General features: G+C 41.9%; 1 protein-coding gene across 1 annotated transcript; it reads left to right on the forward strand.

Annotated features, from left to right (window-relative positions):
* The first annotated feature begins 1,851 nt into the window (after positions 1-1,851).
* On the forward strand, positions 1,852-20,086 carry LOC149473113 (small ribosomal subunit protein mS34-like). Its single transcript, XM_089684005.1, has 3 exons — positions 1,852-2,043; positions 15,063-15,105; positions 19,794-20,086. Exons 1-3 carry the CDS (start codon positions 1,852-1,854, stop codon positions 20,084-20,086), a joined length of 528 nt encoding a protein of 175 aa, XP_089540131.1.
* The last annotated feature ends 830 nt before the right edge of the window (positions 20,087-20,916 follow it).

The raw sequence follows: 20,916 nt of genomic DNA on the forward strand, positions 1-20,916 counted from the left end.
TAAGAATACGCACTCACCAGATGTGTAAAGAAATTACGCATTTAAATCAATCATCAGAGGTCCCCTTTAAGGAAGCGGATTAAGCCATGTATAGAGATATCCTCCCTCTGTATGGGTGGTATGTCAGGCACTTCTGGGTGGTATATGGATCCAGTAAACCAGAGGTCCCCTTTAAGGGATGAGTGGGTGTAGCAACCTGTGTAGCAGGAACTCCCTCCTCTGTGTAATAAGGTAGATCTTGATTCAGGGGTGAGCTCTAGGAAATCAATCACTCCACTTCATTAAAGGGGACCTCCGATCATTGATCTATATGCGTAATTTCTTTACGCATCTGGTGAGTGCGTATTCTTACCCCACTTTTAAAAGCACAAGCACTGAAGTACCGCCATAGTGGGTACTCTACACACGGATTGTCACCATAAGAATATTCATTTATACGGACATTATTATAATTTATTTACTTATTTATAGTGCTGCACTTTACTTACTATAAAAAGAGAACCCACCTCTTTGTTACGTTAGCTTTTGGAACCAGAAGTCTGGTGTTGTTAGTGCACGGTTTTTAGCAAAAAACTGAGGACTTGGGGTAAATAATGCAGGTGCCTGTGAACTACACCCACTATGCACTGATTACACTTGCAATGCTCTGCAGGACTGAATGCATATATTTAAAAGAGAAGCATTGCCAATCGTCTCCTATGGATCATAGGTGTGCAGCTTGTTCTGCACTCCTGTGATCCATTTTCTGACCTCACAGAGCCAGTCCAGGCTCCGAAAGATCCTAACCACATGGTTGGAATCCACCCAGAATCCTGGACCGGCAACTGACTCAGCTTCTCAGCAATCCACTGATATCCTGAGCCAGCCACTCCCACCCCCGCCTATCACTCCAGTGAGTGCTGGAGGGGCAGAGCAGAGAGCCAGTCACTGACAATCACTGCTCCCTTCTCAGAGTGGAGGGGAGAACTGAGCGATCAGCAGTGTCTGATCACTTAATTCTCAGTGGATAGCCGGTGGGGGACAGATGCAGCATCAGATTGATGCTGCATCAACCTAGGTGAGTAGAAGATTTTCTCTTTGTATAGCCCATACTTCTCTTTTAATAAATGCACATTTTTGATTTTATTAATGTGTGTGCAACCTCACCTTCAACACTTAACCTTTAAGCAGAAATCGGGGCAAAATGTTTTTTGAACCATTCAGTGGTGCTGTGCCCATACTGCACGGGCCATCTGCTCGTTTTTGTCTAGGGGTCATAAGAGTGAAAATATACTTACCGAATCAGATGATCCTCAGAGCGCAACACTGGTCCTTGCCGCTTCCCCCCCCCCCCGCATACTAGCGGTCTTGTCAATGGACTGTTCCTGACGTCATCATGCCAACAGACCGTCTCAGAGCCTGAGGATGGCAGGAACAGTCCACCGCTGGACTTGGGGGAGCGTGGTTTTCCGGAGGATCGGAGGACGGGATATATATAGCTTTTCCACTAAACCCCTGGACAAAACGAGCAGTTTTCCCATGCAGCGCACAGCCCCACTGCATGGGAAAGTAAAATTTTACATGGAGTTCTGCTTTAAATTTCAATCTGTAAACCAGACTTGCATCTTAAAATCAGACTGACTATTGAACACTGTAGCTTTGAACAGAAAGTTTTTTGGACAAAAAAATGTAAATAAAAATGTTTAACTTGAATCAGACTAATGGTATTATTTCAAAAGTGAAAGGTCCTCTTTAATGAAAGTTGCAGTCTGTAATCCAACTTACCTTCTATAATCATGTAGCCCCAAAACAGCCAAGGTGATCTTCTTTCCAGAACACTTCCTATCTATTCCAAACACAGAGGTCGGAGTCATGGCGTTTTCAGGAGCCAGGAATGGAGAGGGATCAGCTACTTTAGATCTTACAAGGCTGTTATTAACTTTTTCACTGCTGGGCCGATGTCCATTTTTTCACCTCACATACCCAGACCACTTTGGCAATGTTTTCACTGGTTATGATCGGCAGCTGCTGATTGTGGCCCTGCATGAATTAGGAGAGTCTCAGGTACCACTCTGCCATAAGTTCATGATCAGCGTAGTGGCTATTAGCTTATAGACTAAGGCAGTGGTCTCCAAACTGTGTCCCGGGGGCCAGATGCAGGCCTTTGCTTGTTTTTTCCAGCCCTTAGGGCACTATTTCTTCCACTGATACCAACCATACCTCCCCCCATCACTGATCCCAATGAAGGGACACAACTCCCTTTAATGACATCAACAATTGACACCAATGATGGAGCACAATTCCTCCCACTGACACCAAAAATGGGGCATTGTGTTTTCCCACTCATGTTAGGACCTTTCTACTCCCAAGGGCCACAATCTGGCTCCCCAAAAGTCTGAAGCACAGTAATGGCTCTTTGTTTAGGAAGTTTGGAGACCCTTGGCTTAAGGGAATGCAACTGCAAAAAGGATTACTGACATGGCCTACTGCAAGCAGTTCTGCCCTTACGTCAGTGCCAGTGAAAGGATTAAACACAACCTCCACCCCGATCATGCCATGCTTTTAATACCAATGAAAGCGGATCTATCATTACAAATTAGAAAGCACATGAATCAATATGGGAACATTTTACCATGACATTCTTTTGAGTAAAAAAAGTACCTTTTTGTTGTTATTAAAAAAAATGGCTGCTCAGGTGATCTAAAGCCTGAGTGGAAGAAAATGTGGGTTCAGTTCGCATCACTCCCTTGTTTTCCCCTTTGTTCTATCTGTATACTTCATATCTTTTCTATATCCATCTACAGTACATGCCTTTTCTTACGTATTCCTTTGTAATTAAACTACTTCCACGTATAATCTCCCAAAATGAAAACAACTGAAATATACATAGACATTTAGCAACATTTTACTACTTCAAGTCTCTCTAAGGTAAGATTCACACTACTGTTGGTTGTGAACAAAATTGTGCGCTTTCCTGACGCAAAACATCCTGTACAACAAACACTTTACTCCTGCGCTAGGAAAGGACTCAGTAGACCTAATAAGAATGTTCTGGAATTTTCTGGAATATGCACTGCTTGCTGCCCTCAACAGACCGGGGTGGTCCGAATACACTGGATACAAATGGAGAAACAGAAAAAGGGCGCACCGACCTAGTGCATTATCGTTTAAAATAATGTATTAAAGAAACAAAAATAGGTATCATACTCACAATGGACATAATAACACAGGCATGTCAAACTGAACAAGGTGTATGATCCAAACAACATCTGAGTCCATACGATGGAACCCTGGATGACCAACTGGCTAACGCGTTTCGAGGACACAACCTCTTCTTCAGAGCCAACACTACAGGAGTCTGTACTTCTCTTTATATAAGTTACTAAATGGTAACAAAAGGGCTGTCCTTTGGCAGACACATGGCAGTGCCAATATTTCTGAATTAATTAATTATTATTATTAGTAGTAGTAGTATTTATCAACTCCTAATGGCACTCCCATGCGTCTGTTTTCACACATACTGAAATGCAGGGTACGTTTTGATGCGGCATAATTTTTAACAGGGGTCAGGGGCTTCTTTACCATGATTCCTACATGTAGGGAAGCCCACTGAAATTAATAAACTGATCCACACATAACTCACAGGAACTTGATAAAAACGCAGTTAAACGCACAGATGTAAACTGAGCCTTAAGGCGGAGCTCCTCCCAAAAGGTGAAGTTCCGCTTTAAGGACTGCTCCCCCGCTCCCCATTAAGGACTGGCACCTTTGGGTGCCCAAATTTGACAGGTACCTGCTCCCATTTCCGGTCTGATTGCCTAGGCGATTGGAAACAGAAGTTGTCCTCCCTCCCTCTCTGTAGTCTTTTGGGACACGTGACAGGTCCCAGAAGACTACAGGACCATTCAGGAAGTGCAGCACTACTCGCGCATGTGCAGTGGGTACCCGGCTGTGAAGCCGCAAGCTATCACAGCTGGGTGCCCACACTGAAGATGCCGGCCTCCTGGAATACATGACGGCCTGCTGGCCTCCTGGAATCCAGGACGGCCGGTGAAACGGGCTGCGGGAGACACACCACAGGACCGAGGGACAGGTAAATGGCTGTTTTTTAAAAGTCAGCAGTTTTTGTAGCTAATGAGTTATTTTTTGACAAGTGAGTAGAACTCCACTTTAAAGTGTTACTAAACCCTGGACCCTGCATTAACTATATCTGGCCTCCCACAGTACATAGAACATGGAAATATAATTATTTTAGTAAATATAAACTGCTAAGTACCTTTTATTTTATCAGCGGGTAGAGCAGTCTTGAGACTTCTATCAATGTCCAGCAGAGTACTGGATAAAGATGGTAGGAGGAGTTTTCATTCTCCCGACTGACTTATGAGGCTGTATGACCCCTAAACCTCTGTCTGGACAGTGCTTATTGACCCTGTGCTGGATATATGCACTCTCCCAAGAAAATAAAAAAAGGTCTCTAGCAATACACACCAAACTGTGCATGTGCAGCTTGTCTCCAAGGCTCTGTTCTATCAGCAGATGGATTGGGGACAGCAGTAGAAGGGGAGGATCAGAGAAGTCTGGATCAAACATAATTTTTACACAGTGCAGAGGATTAACCCTTTAGGTTCCACAGTGAGTATAACAAGCATGATTTACTGCATATACAGACTGATTTTACTGTTGTGGGTTTAGTAACACTTTAAGCACAAAAAAATAAAAAATCTAGGACACATACTGTAAACCTTTTTTTACATCTATTATAATTGACCTCAGCAAATGCAATTATTGTACATATGGCACATGGATATTGAGCTATATGCCCCATGGGTCCCTATATTATTATTAGTATATTATTATACAGGATTTATATAGCGCCAACAGTTTGCTCAGCGTTTTACAATATAACGGGAGACAATACAGCAACAATACAAGAGGGATAGGAGGGCCTTGCTCCTTGGAGCTTACAATCTAAGAGGGAGGGGCTAGTGGTTCAAAAGTTAGTAACTGTGGGGGATGGACTGGTAGGAGGAGTAGAAGATTCCATTATTAGCTGAGGGCAGGATAGGCTTTCCTGAAGAGATAGGTTTTCAGAGATCACCTAAAAGTGAGCAGAGTAGGCGATATTCTGATAAATTGGGGTAGAGAGTTCCAGAGCATGGGGGAAGCTCTGGAGAAGTCCTGGAGATGAGCATGGGAGGAGGAGACAAGGGAGCTAGAGAGTAGAAGGTCGTGCAAGGAGCGGAGAGTACGGTTTGGATGATATTTGGAGACAAGATTGGTGATGTAATTTGGGGCAGAGTTATAAATGGCTTTATATGTTATTGTTAATGTTTTGAATTTTATCCGTTGGGCAATGGGAAGCCAGTGGAGGGATTGGCAGAGAGGGGTGGCAGATACAGAATATATATAAATCTGCATGTTCTTCACCTTTCCAAATTTTACCTGAATGTAATAGAAGACACTCTTGAGAAATTCTCTAGGCTCCACCAGAATCAGCATTTGCTCTTCTTTCCCTTTACATAGATCCAGACCATCCTGGAATATAAAAACAGCGATTGGAAAATCCATAAATATTTTTGTGTTAGCTGAATGAAAAGAGTTCGGAACTTAATTTCTGTGTTTCTCGTGTGTAGAGCAGTCCATGGAAATGAACAGGCTGCCATTCATGCCACACATGGAAATGCACCTGCATTTGGTTGCATCTGCAGGTGTGAACCAAATCTAAGAGGAAGAGAGGACACCCCAAGATAGCAGCTCTCAATAGCTGGCATTATATCACCATTCTGAGTAAATATTTGTAGTAGGTCTTATGTGCACTCCTTATCCCCCCCCCCCCCACACACACACACACACATACTTCTTTTTGCCTCATAACATATTATTATTACAGTGCTAGTGTTACTGTTTGTGTTCTTGTTGTATAATTTTGCTGTTGTTTTGGTAAAAATTCTCTTCTTTGGTCCCGGTAGAGTAACAATTTTCTTACTTAATCCCCCAATACCAGGGTGGATTTGATTTTAATCAAACTGATTTAAATTACGATTTAAATCACTAGTCAGTAAGGCTTGATTTAAATCAGAGTTTTCTACATAAAGACTAATTCTTGCTGGTATAACTTTAATATGCAAGTAGATGAAGATTTTTAGAATAACAACTTTTCATATTAGTTTTTTTATCCCCAGTTTAATAGGTTAATCATTCATATTTGGACAACTTTTCTGTTGTACTTAGGAAGGAGAAAAATAATCATTACCTTAATAATAACAATTTAAATAGATTTATTCAACTGAAACAATAACATTCCAGCATATGTTATTTGCTTAAACAAACATCCATGTTTATTTACTAATTTGGCTAAACAAAATATATATATTTTAAGAAACTTAGACTGTCAGCCCCTTCCTCCTCACACTTAGTTTCACTTTTTTCTTGTGCAGATCTATTCCACTCCAAACAATCAGAAAAATATTGTTTCTATTCTATTCACTGAACTTCTTGAAACTTAGCAGTGAAGGGGTTGATTCTGTATTCATAGGTTTGTAGAAGTTAGGATGAAGGTCTTTTTCTTAACTCTGTTCATGTTAAAACATTTTTGCTGTGAAGAAGAGGCATGTGATCTCCGCTGAGTCAAATTCAGTTTTGAGAACTGCAAAAGTAAACCAAGCATCTGTGATAATATCTTGTAGGCAGAGAAACTGCCCAATAATCTTACAAAAACCTCTGGAAGAGCAAGACATTGTGAATGGATTCATGGAATTTATTTACCCAAAAAATTAAACATATACAGCCTTATTCTACATAATTAAAAAACTAATCTTTATTTCATGATGGAATAACCTTTGGATGGTAATATATTTTCCTCAAAAAGCATTTTATTAAAAAAAAATCCGATTTAAATAAAAAAATCAGATTTTTTAAAAAAAGCATTGATTTTTATCCACCCTGCCCAATACTGATGATCTCATCCCTCTGATTCCCACCCTTGGAGGCTGCTCCCAGTGTTAGCCATGATAAGCTCAGAATACCTCTCTCAGTCTTAGTGCCCCCTGTGCAGGCTGATATCAAGTCAGAGGATTTTCAAAGTCCCCCCAAAAAATTAAAAGTCAGCAGCTACAAATACTGTAGCTACTGACTTTCATTATAAGGATATTTAGATATCCATGGATCAAGTGCCGCCCTCACCTGGGCTGGTTACTCACTGGTCTTTGGCAGCCCGGTGCAAGCATGTTTATTAATTGAAGTGCGCAGTGAGCCCTAACAGCTTCACAGCCAGCTACCTACTGCGCATGCACAAGTTGAGCTGCACTTTGTGAATGGTCTTGCAGCTTTCTGGGACTTGTGATGTGTCCCAAAATGTTGCGGGTTAAGAGGGGGGTGGGGGTGAAGTTTCTCTTGGATCGCCTGGGCGAAGTTTCACTCGGATTGCCTAAGCGATCCAAGTGGAAGTGGGAGCAGATACCTGTCAAAACTAGATACCCGCTCGACCCCCCCCCCCCAGTATGACCGTAACGTAACAACGTATGACCAAACATGTTGGGGGGTGAGTTGGCGGCAAAAAAGAAGAACTCCCTCTTTTGTGTGAAATTCCACTTTAACACTGTATGCTAGTTTTATGATACATTGATTATAGTTTACTGAATACTTACCAGATTACATGATGACATTATATACATGCTTAGCATTTGGCATTCAGGTTTAAAAAATGTATTCTGCATATAGGTAAAAGGAATTACAGAAAACAGTGTGTGAGAATTACATTGTGTGCAGTGGCTTGCTGTTTGTGCACAAAGGTGGTGCCATAAAAAGAATACAATGGAAACCTTTTCTCATAAAATATGAATTATTAGAATGTATTATTCTCTTTTTAACATAATAACATAAAGGAAACCAGTACTGACACTGCCTGGATGCCTTCATTACTGACCTTCCCCTGAAAATGTTTGTTGTTTGGCTATTTTTGGCATCAATAAATTCAGAGCTTCCAACTAGAGATGAGCAAATTATTCAAAAATTCAATTCGGCTGATTCGCCGAATTTGCGGGAGAAATTTGATTCAATGCGAATTTATTCGCTGCGAATTTAACTTATTAAAAGGGTTTCTAGGCTTCAGAGAGCCTTTATATTAGTGCAGAACACTGTACCTTTAATTTAAATGCCCTTGGAGTCTGCTGGGGAAGAGAAATAATACTGTCAGTCAGTATGACATGCAGATGAGTGCCGTCGATCTTAGAATCACCGCACACTTCACTCATTTGGGCAGTCACGGGGCACAACGAAGAAGAAGAAGAATGAAAAGAAGAAGAATGAAAAGAAGAAGAAGAAGAATGAAAAGAAGAATGAGAAGAATGAAAAGAAGAAGTAGAAGAATGAAAAGAAGAAGAAGAAGAATGAAAAGAAGAAGAATGAAAAGAAGAAGAAGAAGAATGAAAAGAAGAATGAAAAGAAGAAGAAGAAGAATGAAAAGAAGAAGAAGAAGAAGAATGAAAAGAAGAAGAAGAATAATGAAAAGAAGAATGAAAAGAAGAATGAGAAGAATGAAAAGAAGAAGAAGAAGAATGAAAAGAAGAAGAATGAAAAGAAGAAGAAGAAGAAGAATGAAAAGAAGAATGAAAAGAAGAATGAGAAGAATGAAAAGAAGAATGAAAAGAAGAAGAACGAAAAGAAGAATGAGAAGAAGAATGAAAAGAAGAATGAAAAGAAGAATGAGAAGAATGAAAAGAAGAATGAAAAGAAGAAGTATTCCAGTACAGCAAAAAGTGTATCTGCAGAGAGCTCCGCTATTTCTGACAGTTCTCTGACAGTTCCTTCACATTTACAGCGGTTGAAACATTGTATCTGTTTCCGAATAAAAACATCTGTATCCTAAATGGAAACAAATAGATACAATGTTTCAACCGCTGTAAATGTGAAGGAACTGTCAGAGAACTGTCAGAAATAGCGGAGCTCTCTGCAGGGACACTTTTTGCCGGCTGATCGGGAAAAATTCGATTCGTGCATCCGAAGTTGGCTAATATTCGGATTCGGCACGAATCAAATTTTTCCTGAAATTCGAAACGAATTCCACTTCGCCTGGTTCGATTCGCTCATCTCTACTTCCAACCTAGGGCAAGAATTTAGCTAATGAACCCAGAGAAAAATCAGAACGGCTCATCTAATCTGAGTTATTGACTCAAAGTACTGAAAGCCTTTGGGTTAGCATAATAGTCCAGCAACTAGAATTTCCAAAAGAGATTTTAGTACTGACAGCTCCTATTTGCTCTTACCAATTGTTCAGTGTCTGCCACCCCTCTCTGCCAATCCCTCCACTGGCCTCCATTCAGTGTCCTCCACCCCTCTCTGCCAATCCCTCTACTGGCCTCCATTCAGTGTCCTCCACCCCTCTCTGCCAATCCCTCCACTGGCTTCCATTCAGTGTCCTCCACCCCTCTCTGCCAATCCCTCCACTGGCTTCCATTCAGTGTCCTCCACCCCTCTCTGCCAATCCCTCCACTGGCTTCCATTCAGTGTTCTCCATCCCTCTCTGCCAATCCCTCCACTGGCTTCCATTCAGTGTTCTCCACCCCTCTCTGCCAATCCCTCCACTGGCTTCCATTCAGTGTCCTCCACCCCTCTCTGCCAATCCCTCCACTGACTTCCATTCAGTGTCCTCCACCGCTCTCTGCCAATCCCTCCACTGGCCCCCATTCAGTGTCCTCCACCCCTCTCTGCCAATCCCTCCACTGGCTTCCATTCAGTGTCCTCCACCCCTCTCTGACAATCCCTCCACTGGCTTCCATTCAGTGTCCTCCACCCCTCTCTGACAATCCCTCTACTGGCTTCCATTCAGTGTCCTCCACCCCTCTCTGACAATACCTCCACTGGCTTCCGCTTACTCAACTAATTAAATTCAAGGTACTTACAACAACTTCTAAAGCCATCCACAACTCAGCCCCCAGCTACATCACTAACCTAGTCTCAAAATTCCAGTCTTCCAGTTCTTTTCCTTCCTCCCAAGACCTCCTGCTCTCCAGCTCCTTTGTTACCTCCTCTTATTCTTGCCTTCAGTACTTTTCCAAAGGTACTCCCATCCTCTGAAACTCCCTTCCCCAATGTGTCCGACTATCTCCTACCCTGTCCACTTTTAGACAATCCCTAAAAACCTCATCTCTTAAGAGAGGCTTATCCTGCCCCCTCCTAGCAACGGTACATGTATTTTTCTCTATCAGCCCATCCCCCGCAGTTATTACTTTTTGTATCAATTGACCCTCCCTCTTAGATTGTAAGCTCTACTGAGCAGGGCCCTCTGATCCCTCCTGTATTAATTTGTATTGTAACTGTACTGTCATCCTTTGTGCAAACTGCTGGCGCTATATAAATCCTGCATAATAATAATAGTACAGATTTCCTCAAATAGGACTAACCCTCTCAGATGGATATTTTATTGCAGGTGACGTCTGGCAGACTGAGACTGCCCCAGGTTTCTTTCTTAGATCTTGATTGCTCTTACAGGGAGATCTTCCTGCTATAATCCATGACTGTTCCTGGCCACCTTTGCTCTGGCTATGTTTTCCGCAGTCTAGAATAAATATGAAAACCCAATAGAGAGAATGGGACATCTCATAATGGCCACATCAGTTGTGAAAACCTGTGATGCTCAACAAAGATCTCAATAAGAGAATCCCCAGGAGATATAAAGAACTAACAGGCATTTTATCTCAGCAGCACCTACAAAGAACTAAAATATCAGTTTGGAGTTGACTGATCCTTCCACTTTAAATATAAGCGGCTCTAATACAAAAACGTGTTGTCTGTTCCAATCACAACTTACTACACATGTCCAGTCAGCAGGCATCTCTCTTCTCCAGGTAATGCTCCATGGCACAGAGTGTGGCTCTAAGGAGTAAGTATACCCAGCTGAACTCAGAGCTTCCAGCATACCTTCTGACCCTGCATCTTGGAGAAGACCTGCGCAATAAGAGATCAATCAACAACGCAATGTAGACATATATGTGTGATTTGCAATGATGCAAAAAGTTGATCTGTAATGTTAGCAAGCACCAAAAGACAATTTATATAGTGCCAACTCTCAATGAGTCAAATTTGCTTGTAAACTCTACATGTAAGAACACAAGGCCTAACCTTGCAGATACCCTCTTCTGGTCCTCCAAAAAAGCTGCCAAACACTAATCTGAAATGGTAGCTTGCGCCAAAAGACTATATATATATATATATATATATATATATATATATATATATATATATATATATATAGCCAGTTCTCAATGTGCCCCATTTGTTTGTAAACCCTGCATGTAAGAACATAGAGGTGACCAAGAAGTCCTGGCTGGAGCAATTCGATGAGCCTTGCTACTGGAATATTACTAAGGTCAAAGTGGATTACAGAGCTGAGGTGAGGGAGAGTTCAGAAGATCATGACCGCCGTCCTGCAAAATTGAGAGGGTAGAAAGTGGCGCTGACAATCTTAGCCAGAATACACACCATGGTATTTAAGCTCATCAGACTCTAAGGACTGATTCACACTAGGAATCGCACCGGTATGCGCTGCACGTTCCTGTACGATTCATATGCAGTTATGTGCAGTACGATTTCAGCCTATTCATTTTAAATGGGCTGAAATTGTACTGCACTGCACCTAAATTAGTGCATGCACTACTTTTGTAAACGCACTACAACTGGATTGCATGGTACTTTTGTACCATGCAATGTGGTGTGGGCCAATGCACTGTGTTTACTGTGTCAGTAATATTGCACTGACACCCACTGCAGGTCGCAAGGGCAGCGCATTCAGAATGCGGTGCACGAAACCCGCGCAGCATTCTAGTGTGAATCAGCCCTTAAGGATACTGCACACATGGACATGGTAGACAAGACAGCACACTTGCTTGCCTGCCTCTTACGTCTTCTGCATGTTGTGTTCATTTTTGTGGGCTAGAAGCCAAGGTGGGGTCATGTGTAATATGGGGCTGTGGTGATGCCATGGGAACCTCATTTCATTTTTTTTTTCCCTCCTGGTGCATCAAGGGAGGGAGGCCTTGGGGTACTTTACAATGCCACGTCATCAGGGGGCTTGCTGAGGCTCTGGTTCTTGCAGCCAGCCCCCTGATGAAGTGAAACATGCATGCCATCATGAGGCCAGCTACAAGAACCCAAAATAGATAGTTCCCCCCTGATGTTGTAAGTAAATGAGATGGTGGAGCAAGACCTGGAATGCTGCAGTGGATCGGTGGTTTGACCCAGGACAACACTATATCAGCTGGATGTGTAAGTATGTATTTTGAAGGTAACCCTGCTAACAAGATAGGAGGGGAACAAAAATAGAACACAGGGATGGTAAAGGGTCATTGAGGTTGCTCTTTTAATAATACATAGAACCTTCCTAGATCTATTGCCATAATTTTCCCTACAGTTCCACATATCACTATTCTTATAGTAAATTATTTATTGTATGGTGACATAGGTTCAGATGTAACAAATACTCCAGTACAGGGTGGATTTGATTTAAATCAAACTGAGTTAAATCACGATTTAAATCACTAGTCAGTAAGGCTTGATTTAAATCCTAGTTTTCTACATAAAGACTGATTCTTGCTGGTATATCTTTAATATGCAAGTAGATGAAGATTTTTAGAATAACAACTTTTCATATTAGTTTTTTTATCCCCAGTTTAATAGGTTAATCATTCATATTTGGACAACTTTTCTGTTGTACTTAGGAAGGAGAAAAATAATCATTACCTTAATAATAACAATTTAAATAGATTTATTCAACTGAAACAATAACATTCCAGCATATGTGATTTCCTTAAACAAACATCCATGTTTGGTAACTAATTTGGCTAAACAAAATATATATATTTTAAGAAACTTAGACTGTCAGCCCCTTCCTCCTCACACTTAGTTTCACTTTCTTCTTGTGCAGATCTATTCCACTCCAAACAATCAGAAAAATATTGTTTCTAATCTATTCACTGAACTTCTTGAAACTTAGCAGTGAAGGGGTTGATTCTGTATTCATAGGTTTGTAGAAGTTAGGATTAAGGTCTTTTTCTTAACTCTGTTCATGTTATAACATTTTTGCTGTGAAGAAGAGGCATGTGATCTCCGCTGAGTAAAATTCAGTTTTGAGAACTGCAAAAGTAAACCAAGCATCTGTGATAATATCTTGTAGGCAGAGAAACTGCCCAATAATCTTACAAAAACCTCTGGAAGAGCATGACATTGTGAATGTAGTCATGGAATTTATTTACCAAAAAAAATTAAACATATACAGCCTTATTCTACATAATTAAAAAACTAATCTTTATTTCATGATGGAATAACCTTTGGATGGTAATATATTTTTCTCAAAAAGCATTTTATTCAAAAAAATCCGATTTTAAATAAAAAAAATCAGATTTAAATAAAAACAAATCAGATTTTTTTTTAAAAAATCATTGATTTTTATCCACCCTGCTCCAGTATATACACTATATTGCCAAAAGTATTGGGACACCCCTCTAAATCATTGGATTCAGGGGTTCCAATCATTTTCATGGCCACAGGTGTATAAAATCATCACCTAGGCATGCAGACTCCTTCTACAAACATTTGTGAAAGAATGGGTCACTCTCAGGAGCTCAGTGTATTGAAGTGTGGTCCTGTGATAGGTTGCCACCTGTGCAGTAAGTCCATCCGTGACATTTCCTTACTACGAAATATTCCATGGTCAACTGTTAGTGGTATTATAACAAACTGGGAAGAACAGCAACTCAGCCACAAAGTGGTAGGCCACGTAAAATGACAGAGTGGGGTCAGCGAATGCTGAATCGCACAGTGTACAGATGTCGCCAACTGTCTGCAGAGTAAGTAGCTAAAGGCCTCCATACTTTGTGTGGCCTTTAGATTAGCACAACAACAGTGTGTAGAGAGCTTCATGGAATGGGTTTCCATGGCCAAGCAGCTGCATCCGGGCATTACATCACCAAGTACAATCCAAAGCATTGAATGCAGTAGTGTAAAGCATGCCACCACTGGACTCTAGAGCAGTGGAGATGTTTCTCTGTCTGGTAATCCAGTGGACGTGTCTGGGTTTGGCGGTTGCCAGTAAAACGGTACTTGCCTGACTGCATTGTGCCAAGTGTAAAGTTTGGTGGAGGGGGGATTACGGTGTGGGGTTGTTTTTCAGGGGTTGGGCTTGGCTCCTTAGTTCCAGTGAAGGGAACTCTTAAGGCATCAGCATACCAAGATATTTTGGACAATTTCATGCTCCCAACTTTGTGGGAACAGTTTGGGTATGTTCCCTTCTTGTTCCAACATGATTGTGCACCAGTGCACAAAAGAAGGTCCATAAAGACATGGATGATTGAGTTTGGGGTGGAGGAACTTGACTGGCCTGCACAGAGTCCTGACCTCAACCCCATAGAACACCTTTGGGATGAACTAGAGCGGAGACTGTGAGCCAGGCCTTCTCATCCAACATTCGTGCCTGACCTGACAAATGTGCTTCTGGAAGAATGATCAAACCTTCCCATAGACACCCTCCTAAACCTTGTGGACGGCCTTCCCAGAAGAGTTGAAGCTGTTATAGCTGCAAAGGGCGGGGCCAACTCAATATTGAACCCTACGGACTAAGACTGAGATGCTATTAAAGTTCATGTGTGTGTAAAGGCAGGTGTCCCAATACTTTTGGCAATATAGTGTATGTTTAGATAGCACAAACTGAGAGCTGTTGATTTCATGATAGATGTACCAGCTACATCTTGCAGAACTTTAGTTAAACCTCCAGTGTATACTTATGATAGGGACAGATTATAATTTAGAGTTGTTATTGAAAGACTGTCAGCTAAGAGCACGCACACATAAAGAGGTTTAAGGGGTGTTTTCTTTGATGTACTCCAGTGAAGATAGCTGCAGGATTCTAGAATACCACTGAAGAACTCTGAAGACCTAAGGTGACCGAAGGAGGATGGATAAATTTGAAAGGTTATGTTTGCCAACTTGCTTGATTTTCCTAAATAATATATGAAACTAGCTAGGTTTTGTTAACAGTGTGCTCATTCTTTAATCTTAATTTACATATTTTACCTTGTGTTTGTGTCTTCCAGAACATGGACCATGGGCAAGCCTGGGGTTATTTAACATATCGCGGTAGGTCCTGGTACATTAAATGTCATTACAAATTTAAAAAAAAAGCAACAGACCAAAAACATACTGTAAAAAGTTTAATAGAAATCCATGTTAATATTTTAGTTCAACGAAATTATTAAGGGAAAGTTAATGTGTATTAAGGTAAAAAAAACCTTCTGCATGTAGCTTCCCCTTGTACTCACCTGAGCCCAATCTCAATCCAGCAGTGTGCACAGGAGCAGCCGTTCTCTTGGCTCTCTCCCTCCTCATTGGTTCCCACTGCTGTCAATCAGAGCCAGGGAGGAGCCGCGCTCTGTGCGTCTATGGACACACAGAGCCAGCTCGGAAGCAAGCATGCTTGCTATGAGGGCACTCGGTGGGGGCAAAGAGCCAGGAGTGCCAGCAGGGGAACTCACGGAGAGGAGAATTGGGGCTGCTCCGTGCAAAACCATTGCACACAGCAGTTAAGTATAACATGTTTGTTATTTAACCACTTCAAGTCCGGACACTTTTACCCCCTTCCTGTCCAGGCCAATTTTCAGCTTTCAGTGCTATCACACTTTGAATGACAATTGCGCGGTCATGCATCACTGTACCCATATGAATTTTTTAGCATTTTTTTTAAACAGATAAAGCTTTATTTTGGTGGTATTTATTCACCACTGAGATTTTTTTTTGCTATGTAAATGAAAAAGTCCCAAAATTTTGAAAAAAAGTGTTTTTCTTACAAAAGTTTGCAAATAATATTTCATCGTAAATCTTGGCCAAAATTTATTCCGTTTATCTTTTTAGTAAAAAAAATAAATAAATAACCCAAATTAGTTTATAACCAAAATTATAATTTTTAAACATTTGTTTGTACATTTTTATTTTATTTTTTTATTATTATTATTATTATTTTAACATACTGTCGCCCTAGCAGTACAGTGTCATCATGGTGACACTACTACTTGTGGGGGGTGATGAAGATTTTTTTTTTTTTTTTACACTGATTGCTTTTACACCCATAAAGGCTATAAAAGCAATCATTGCTCCTTCTCTCTGGCTGCATTCTTGTAGCCATTGAGAACTACTGTGTGAGCTGTGATTGGTCACAGCTTGTCACATGGTACAAGGCTGTTGTGAATAGCTTTGTACCATGTGACCTCTGATCATTCACAGATTTCACACGTAGTAAGCAATGATGTCAGAAGTAACATCTTGCTTAATACTCTGCATGTGATCACTGATTGGCCAATCAGTGATTACATGATCGGTACCTTGCACAGAGGTCCCATACGACGATCGGTGTTCCACTGTGTCCGGAGGACACAGCGGGCACTAGATCACAGTGCTCCCAGGGAGTGCGCACAAGCAGGGGGCGGGGAGGCTGTTTATAAATGTTTACCCGACCCTGTACTGCCACCGTCTGGCTGTTTATATACAACAGCTGGACAGGAAGTGGTTAAAAAAAAATAAAAAGCAATCCTTTACAATTAGTTTAATAATTAAGGTTGGTGGTAAAAATGTCTGGATGACATCTAAAATACTGTTTTCTATAAAGGAAGGGGTGTGGTAGTTTGCTTAAAACCGTGCGTACATGCTCTCTGATGATCCCGTCCAGCTAGTCTTGAGGGAACATATCAATGTAGAGGAATCTTGGGGATGCATTTTGTTATATAATTCTGTTTTCATAGATCCTGTTGTCTGCAGATGACTTTATTGAAGAAAAAAAAAAAAAGCAAGTCTTTCTGGCAGGACTGCTTAGAACCCAGTGCAGCCTTCAAATGATAGCATCTGAAAGGGAGTATGCCATAAAATTTGATTGCAACATCCGACCTTTTACTCATAGGCAAGCAACACAAACTGAAGCCACAGCAAATGAGGGGTTATGAAATGTGAAAAAAAAAAATAATTGGCCAAACTAACTCATTATATTAATTTTCCAAATTCTAGTATAAATTCTTACACATATACATAGGAATAGATTTACTAAAACTGGAGCGTTCAGGATCTGGTGCAGCTGTGCATGGTAGCCAATCAGCTTCTAACTTCAGCTTGTTCAATTAAGCTTTGACAAAACCTGGAAGCTGATTGGTTTCTATGCAGAGCTGCACCAGCTTTTGCACCCTCCAGTTTAAGTAGATAACCCCTATTGTTTCCTTTTAATTCTTTGTAGAGTTTGCAGTGAATTGTTTGGTAAACAGTGTAGAAAAGTAATTGATGAACTAAGCTGTTTAACCACTTGCCTACCAGGCACTTATACCCCCTTATTTACCAGGCCAATTTTCAGCTTTCAGCGCTGCCGCATTTTGATTGACAATTGCACGGTCATGCAACATTGTACCCATATGAAATTTTGATAATTTTTTTCTCACAAATAGAGCTTTCTTTTGGTGGTATTTAATCGCCACTGGGCGCTTTACTTTTTGCGCTATAAATAAAAAAGTGCAAAAAATTTGAAAAAAAAAAAAGTTTCTTTGTTTCTATTATAAAATTTTTCAAACAGGCATTTTTTTCTCCTTCACTGATGTGCGTTAATGAGGCAGCACTGATGGGCACTGATAGGCGGCCCTGATGGGCACTGATAGGCAGCACTAAAGGGCACTGATAGGCAGTACTAATGAGGTGGCACGGATAGGCGGCACTGATAGACAGCACTAATGAGGTGTCACGGATAGGCGGCACTAATATGCAGCACTGATAGGTGGCACTGATAGGTGACACTGATGATGGGTACTGATAGACGGCACTGACTGGCATCACTGCTGGGCACTGACTGGCGGCACTGACTGGCACAACCCCTGGGCACTGACTGGTGGCACTGACTGGCAGCACTGCTGGGCTGCACTGGTGGGTGGCACTGGTGGGCAGCACTGGTGGGTGGGCACAGGTGGGTGGCACTGGTGGGCACAGGTGGGTGGGCACAGGTGGGTGGCACTGTTGGGCACATGTAGGTGGCACTTCTGGGCACAGGTAGGTGGCACTGCAGAGTGGCACAGGTGGATGCACTGCTGGGCACAGGTGGGTGATCTGCTGGGCACAGGTGGGCGGAGCTAGTGGGCGCACTGCTGGGCACAGGTGGGCGGAACTTGCGGGTGGCACTGCTGGGCACCGATCATCAGGGCACTGATCATCAGTGCCCTGATGATCGGTGCCGATCCCCGCTCTGACAACTGCAGGTTCTCGGCAGTACTTTCCTCACGATCTGACAGCGTGAGGAAAGTGCAGCCGAGAACCGGCACTTGCATTTCCCTCTGATCAGCGTGTCATTGGACACCGCTGATCAGGTGGTAAAAGGCGCTGTGATTGGCCTTTTACCACATCACGTGATCAGCTGTGTCTGTAGGACACAGCGATCACGGAGATCGCCGGGTGCGCGCCCCCTGGGGCGCGCAGGAGAGCGCGTTCTGGGGGGACGTCATATGACGTCCACTCAGAACTGGCCGGCCGCAGTGAAGCCGTCATTCGGCTATCTGCGGTCGGCAGGTAGTTAAGAAAGAGAGTGAAGTACACTATATGGTTAACGATTTGCGGACATTTATTGACCATCAAACCCATATGAGTTTGTTGGACATCTCAGGTTAATTAAGGGTATTCGTATTGAACAATTGCCACCAGATTGTAATTGTCTGAATGTCTTTAGGAACAATCGAGTATTGTCCATGATACTTTTTTTATTTGCACTAAAGCCTGGTACACACTGAATGAGAAAAAAAACGGACAGCTCAGGAGGAGCCACTGTACTAATTATTATTGTTATATAGGATTTTTATAGCGCCAATGGTTTGCTCAGCGCTTTACATTATAGTGGGAGACAATACAGTAACAATACAGTTCAATACAAGAGGGAATTGAGGGCCCTGATCCTTGGGGCTTACAATCTAGGAGGGAGGGGTGAGTGGTACAATAGGTAAAACTGTGGGGGATGGAGTGGTTGGAAGCATAGAGGATTCCAGTATTAGCAGAGGGCGGGATAGGCTTCCCTGAAGAGAGAGATTTTAATGATCGCCTAAAGGTAAGTAGAGTAGGTGATAGTCTGATAGATTTGGGTAGGGAGTTCCAGAGAATGGGTGATGCCTTGGAGAAGTCTTGGAGATGAGCATGGGAGGAGGAGATAAGGGAGCTAGAGAGTAGGAGGTCTTGCGAGGAGCAAAGAGTACGGTTTGGGTGATAGAGATAAGATCAGATATGTAAATTGGGGCAGTGTTGTGGATGGCTTTGTATGTCATAGTATACTAATGATCCGATATTGGTACAGCGAGCTCCCCTGCTGTGCTATTGGGTTCTGACAGGGATGCCCCCCATCCCGGACAGAACACTTCGGTCAACACTGTCAGCCATTGGCTGAGAGCACTGATCAGGAGCTGATCAGCAGACCTTCTTCAATCATGCCTCTTTGACAGAAGCCGACCGAACGTCTGGCTTCTGACAGACCGGCTACCACATCGGCCAAATATCCAATAAAAATTGGAAGATGCCAAAATACCGCTCGACATTTGGCCCGTGTGTAGTAGGCTTGACATCCAAATCTAAATGTCTTTGTATTATATAGAATTGTAGAATGAACAGTACCCTTCACTAAAACACATTCACTCAATTATTTGGAGTGGGGTCCTTGTAGCTTTGGCCATATAGCGTATTTCTCATCCAGGATCATAAGCAGAGCCTATCTTAGGTAGAGTGACTTGATGATCTTATATTGATGGTCATCTTCTTCATTCACCCAGGTAAAACCGTGCCTGAAGAGCAGGAGATCAGCAAAGTCATGTACCATGACTGGCGTCTTATACCACGGCATGAAGAAGAGAACTTCAAGCAATTTATCCCTCTGCCGGAGCCAGAACCTGTCCGCTATGTGCCATACCCACCACTACTGAGGGCTATTGCTCTGGCTCAGTTGCAGAAAGAAGGAAAGCCTTTAACAGAGCCCATGCTGGACATTGGGAGATTACGGGAATCTGATCATGAGCTCCAAAAGGAGCTTAAAGTGAGGAGAGCCAAAACAGGGACACCAGTGTGATAAGGCCATGGACTTCTGCTACTTCCTAGAAACATGGATTCATGTACAGTTTATTGTCAGCAGCGTGACCTTCAAACCAAAATGGCAACAAAGTGCCATGGTAATTGGGGTTGTGGGCTCTGCTCTTTGTTGAGGGTTGTTTTCAGTTATAGACCATACTGAGTAAAGACTACACAACACCTTCCGTAATTGAAAATTGTCATTTTTACTCAATGACACCATAAGTAACTGTTGGACTTTCCTATTTGATGTTTACTGGGCTGTAATAAAACTTTATATAAAATCACACCATTATGTGCTACTGAGAATTTAAAGGCATTCCATATATGCAGTGCTCAGCATAAATGAGTACACCCCTTTTGAAAAGTAAGATTTTATTCAACATCTCAACACAAGAACAATTTCCAAAATGTTGGCAAAACTGAGTTTTATGTAACATTTGTTTTGCTCATTACATGAAAGTAAGGTTAATAGTATAACGTAGATTACAAAATCTTCAGTTTTACTCCAATTAGTTGATGCAAAAATGAATACACCCCACAACAAAAACTACTATATCTAGTATTTTGTATGACCTCCATGATTTGTAAGGACAGCACCAAGTCTTCTAAGCTTGGAATGAACAAGTTGGCAACATTGCAACATCTACATTTTTCCATTCTTCGAGAACAACCTCTTAGAGCCTGGATGCTGGATGGAAAGTGATGCTCAACTTGTCTTTTAAGATTTCCCCATAGGTGTTCGATTGGGTTCAGATCAGGAGACATACTTGGCCACTGAATCACTTTCACCTTGTTCTTCAGAAATGCAACAGTGGCCTTAGATGTGTG

This window comes from Staurois parvus, unplaced genomic scaffold (genome assembly GCF_062004578.1).
Source record: "Staurois parvus isolate SC_StPar_1 unplaced genomic scaffold, SC_StPar_1.0 ptg000018l, whole genome shotgun sequence".
Classification (NCBI taxonomy): domain Eukaryota; kingdom Metazoa; phylum Chordata; class Amphibia; order Anura; family Ranidae; genus Staurois; species Staurois parvus.

Coding starts and splice junctions, on each gene's coding strand:
- LOC149473113 (XM_089684005.1), top strand. CDS start 1,852: ATGGCGTTTTCAGGAGCCAGGAATGGAGAGGGATCAGCTACTTTAGAT. Junction 2,044..15,062: donor ATGAATTAGGAGAGTCTCAG/GTACCACTCTGC, acceptor TGTGTCTTCCAG/AACATGGACCATGGGCAAGC. Junction 15,106..19,793: donor GGGTTATTTAACATATCGCG/GTAGGTCCTGGT, acceptor TCATTCACCCAG/GTAAAACCGTGCCTGAAGAG.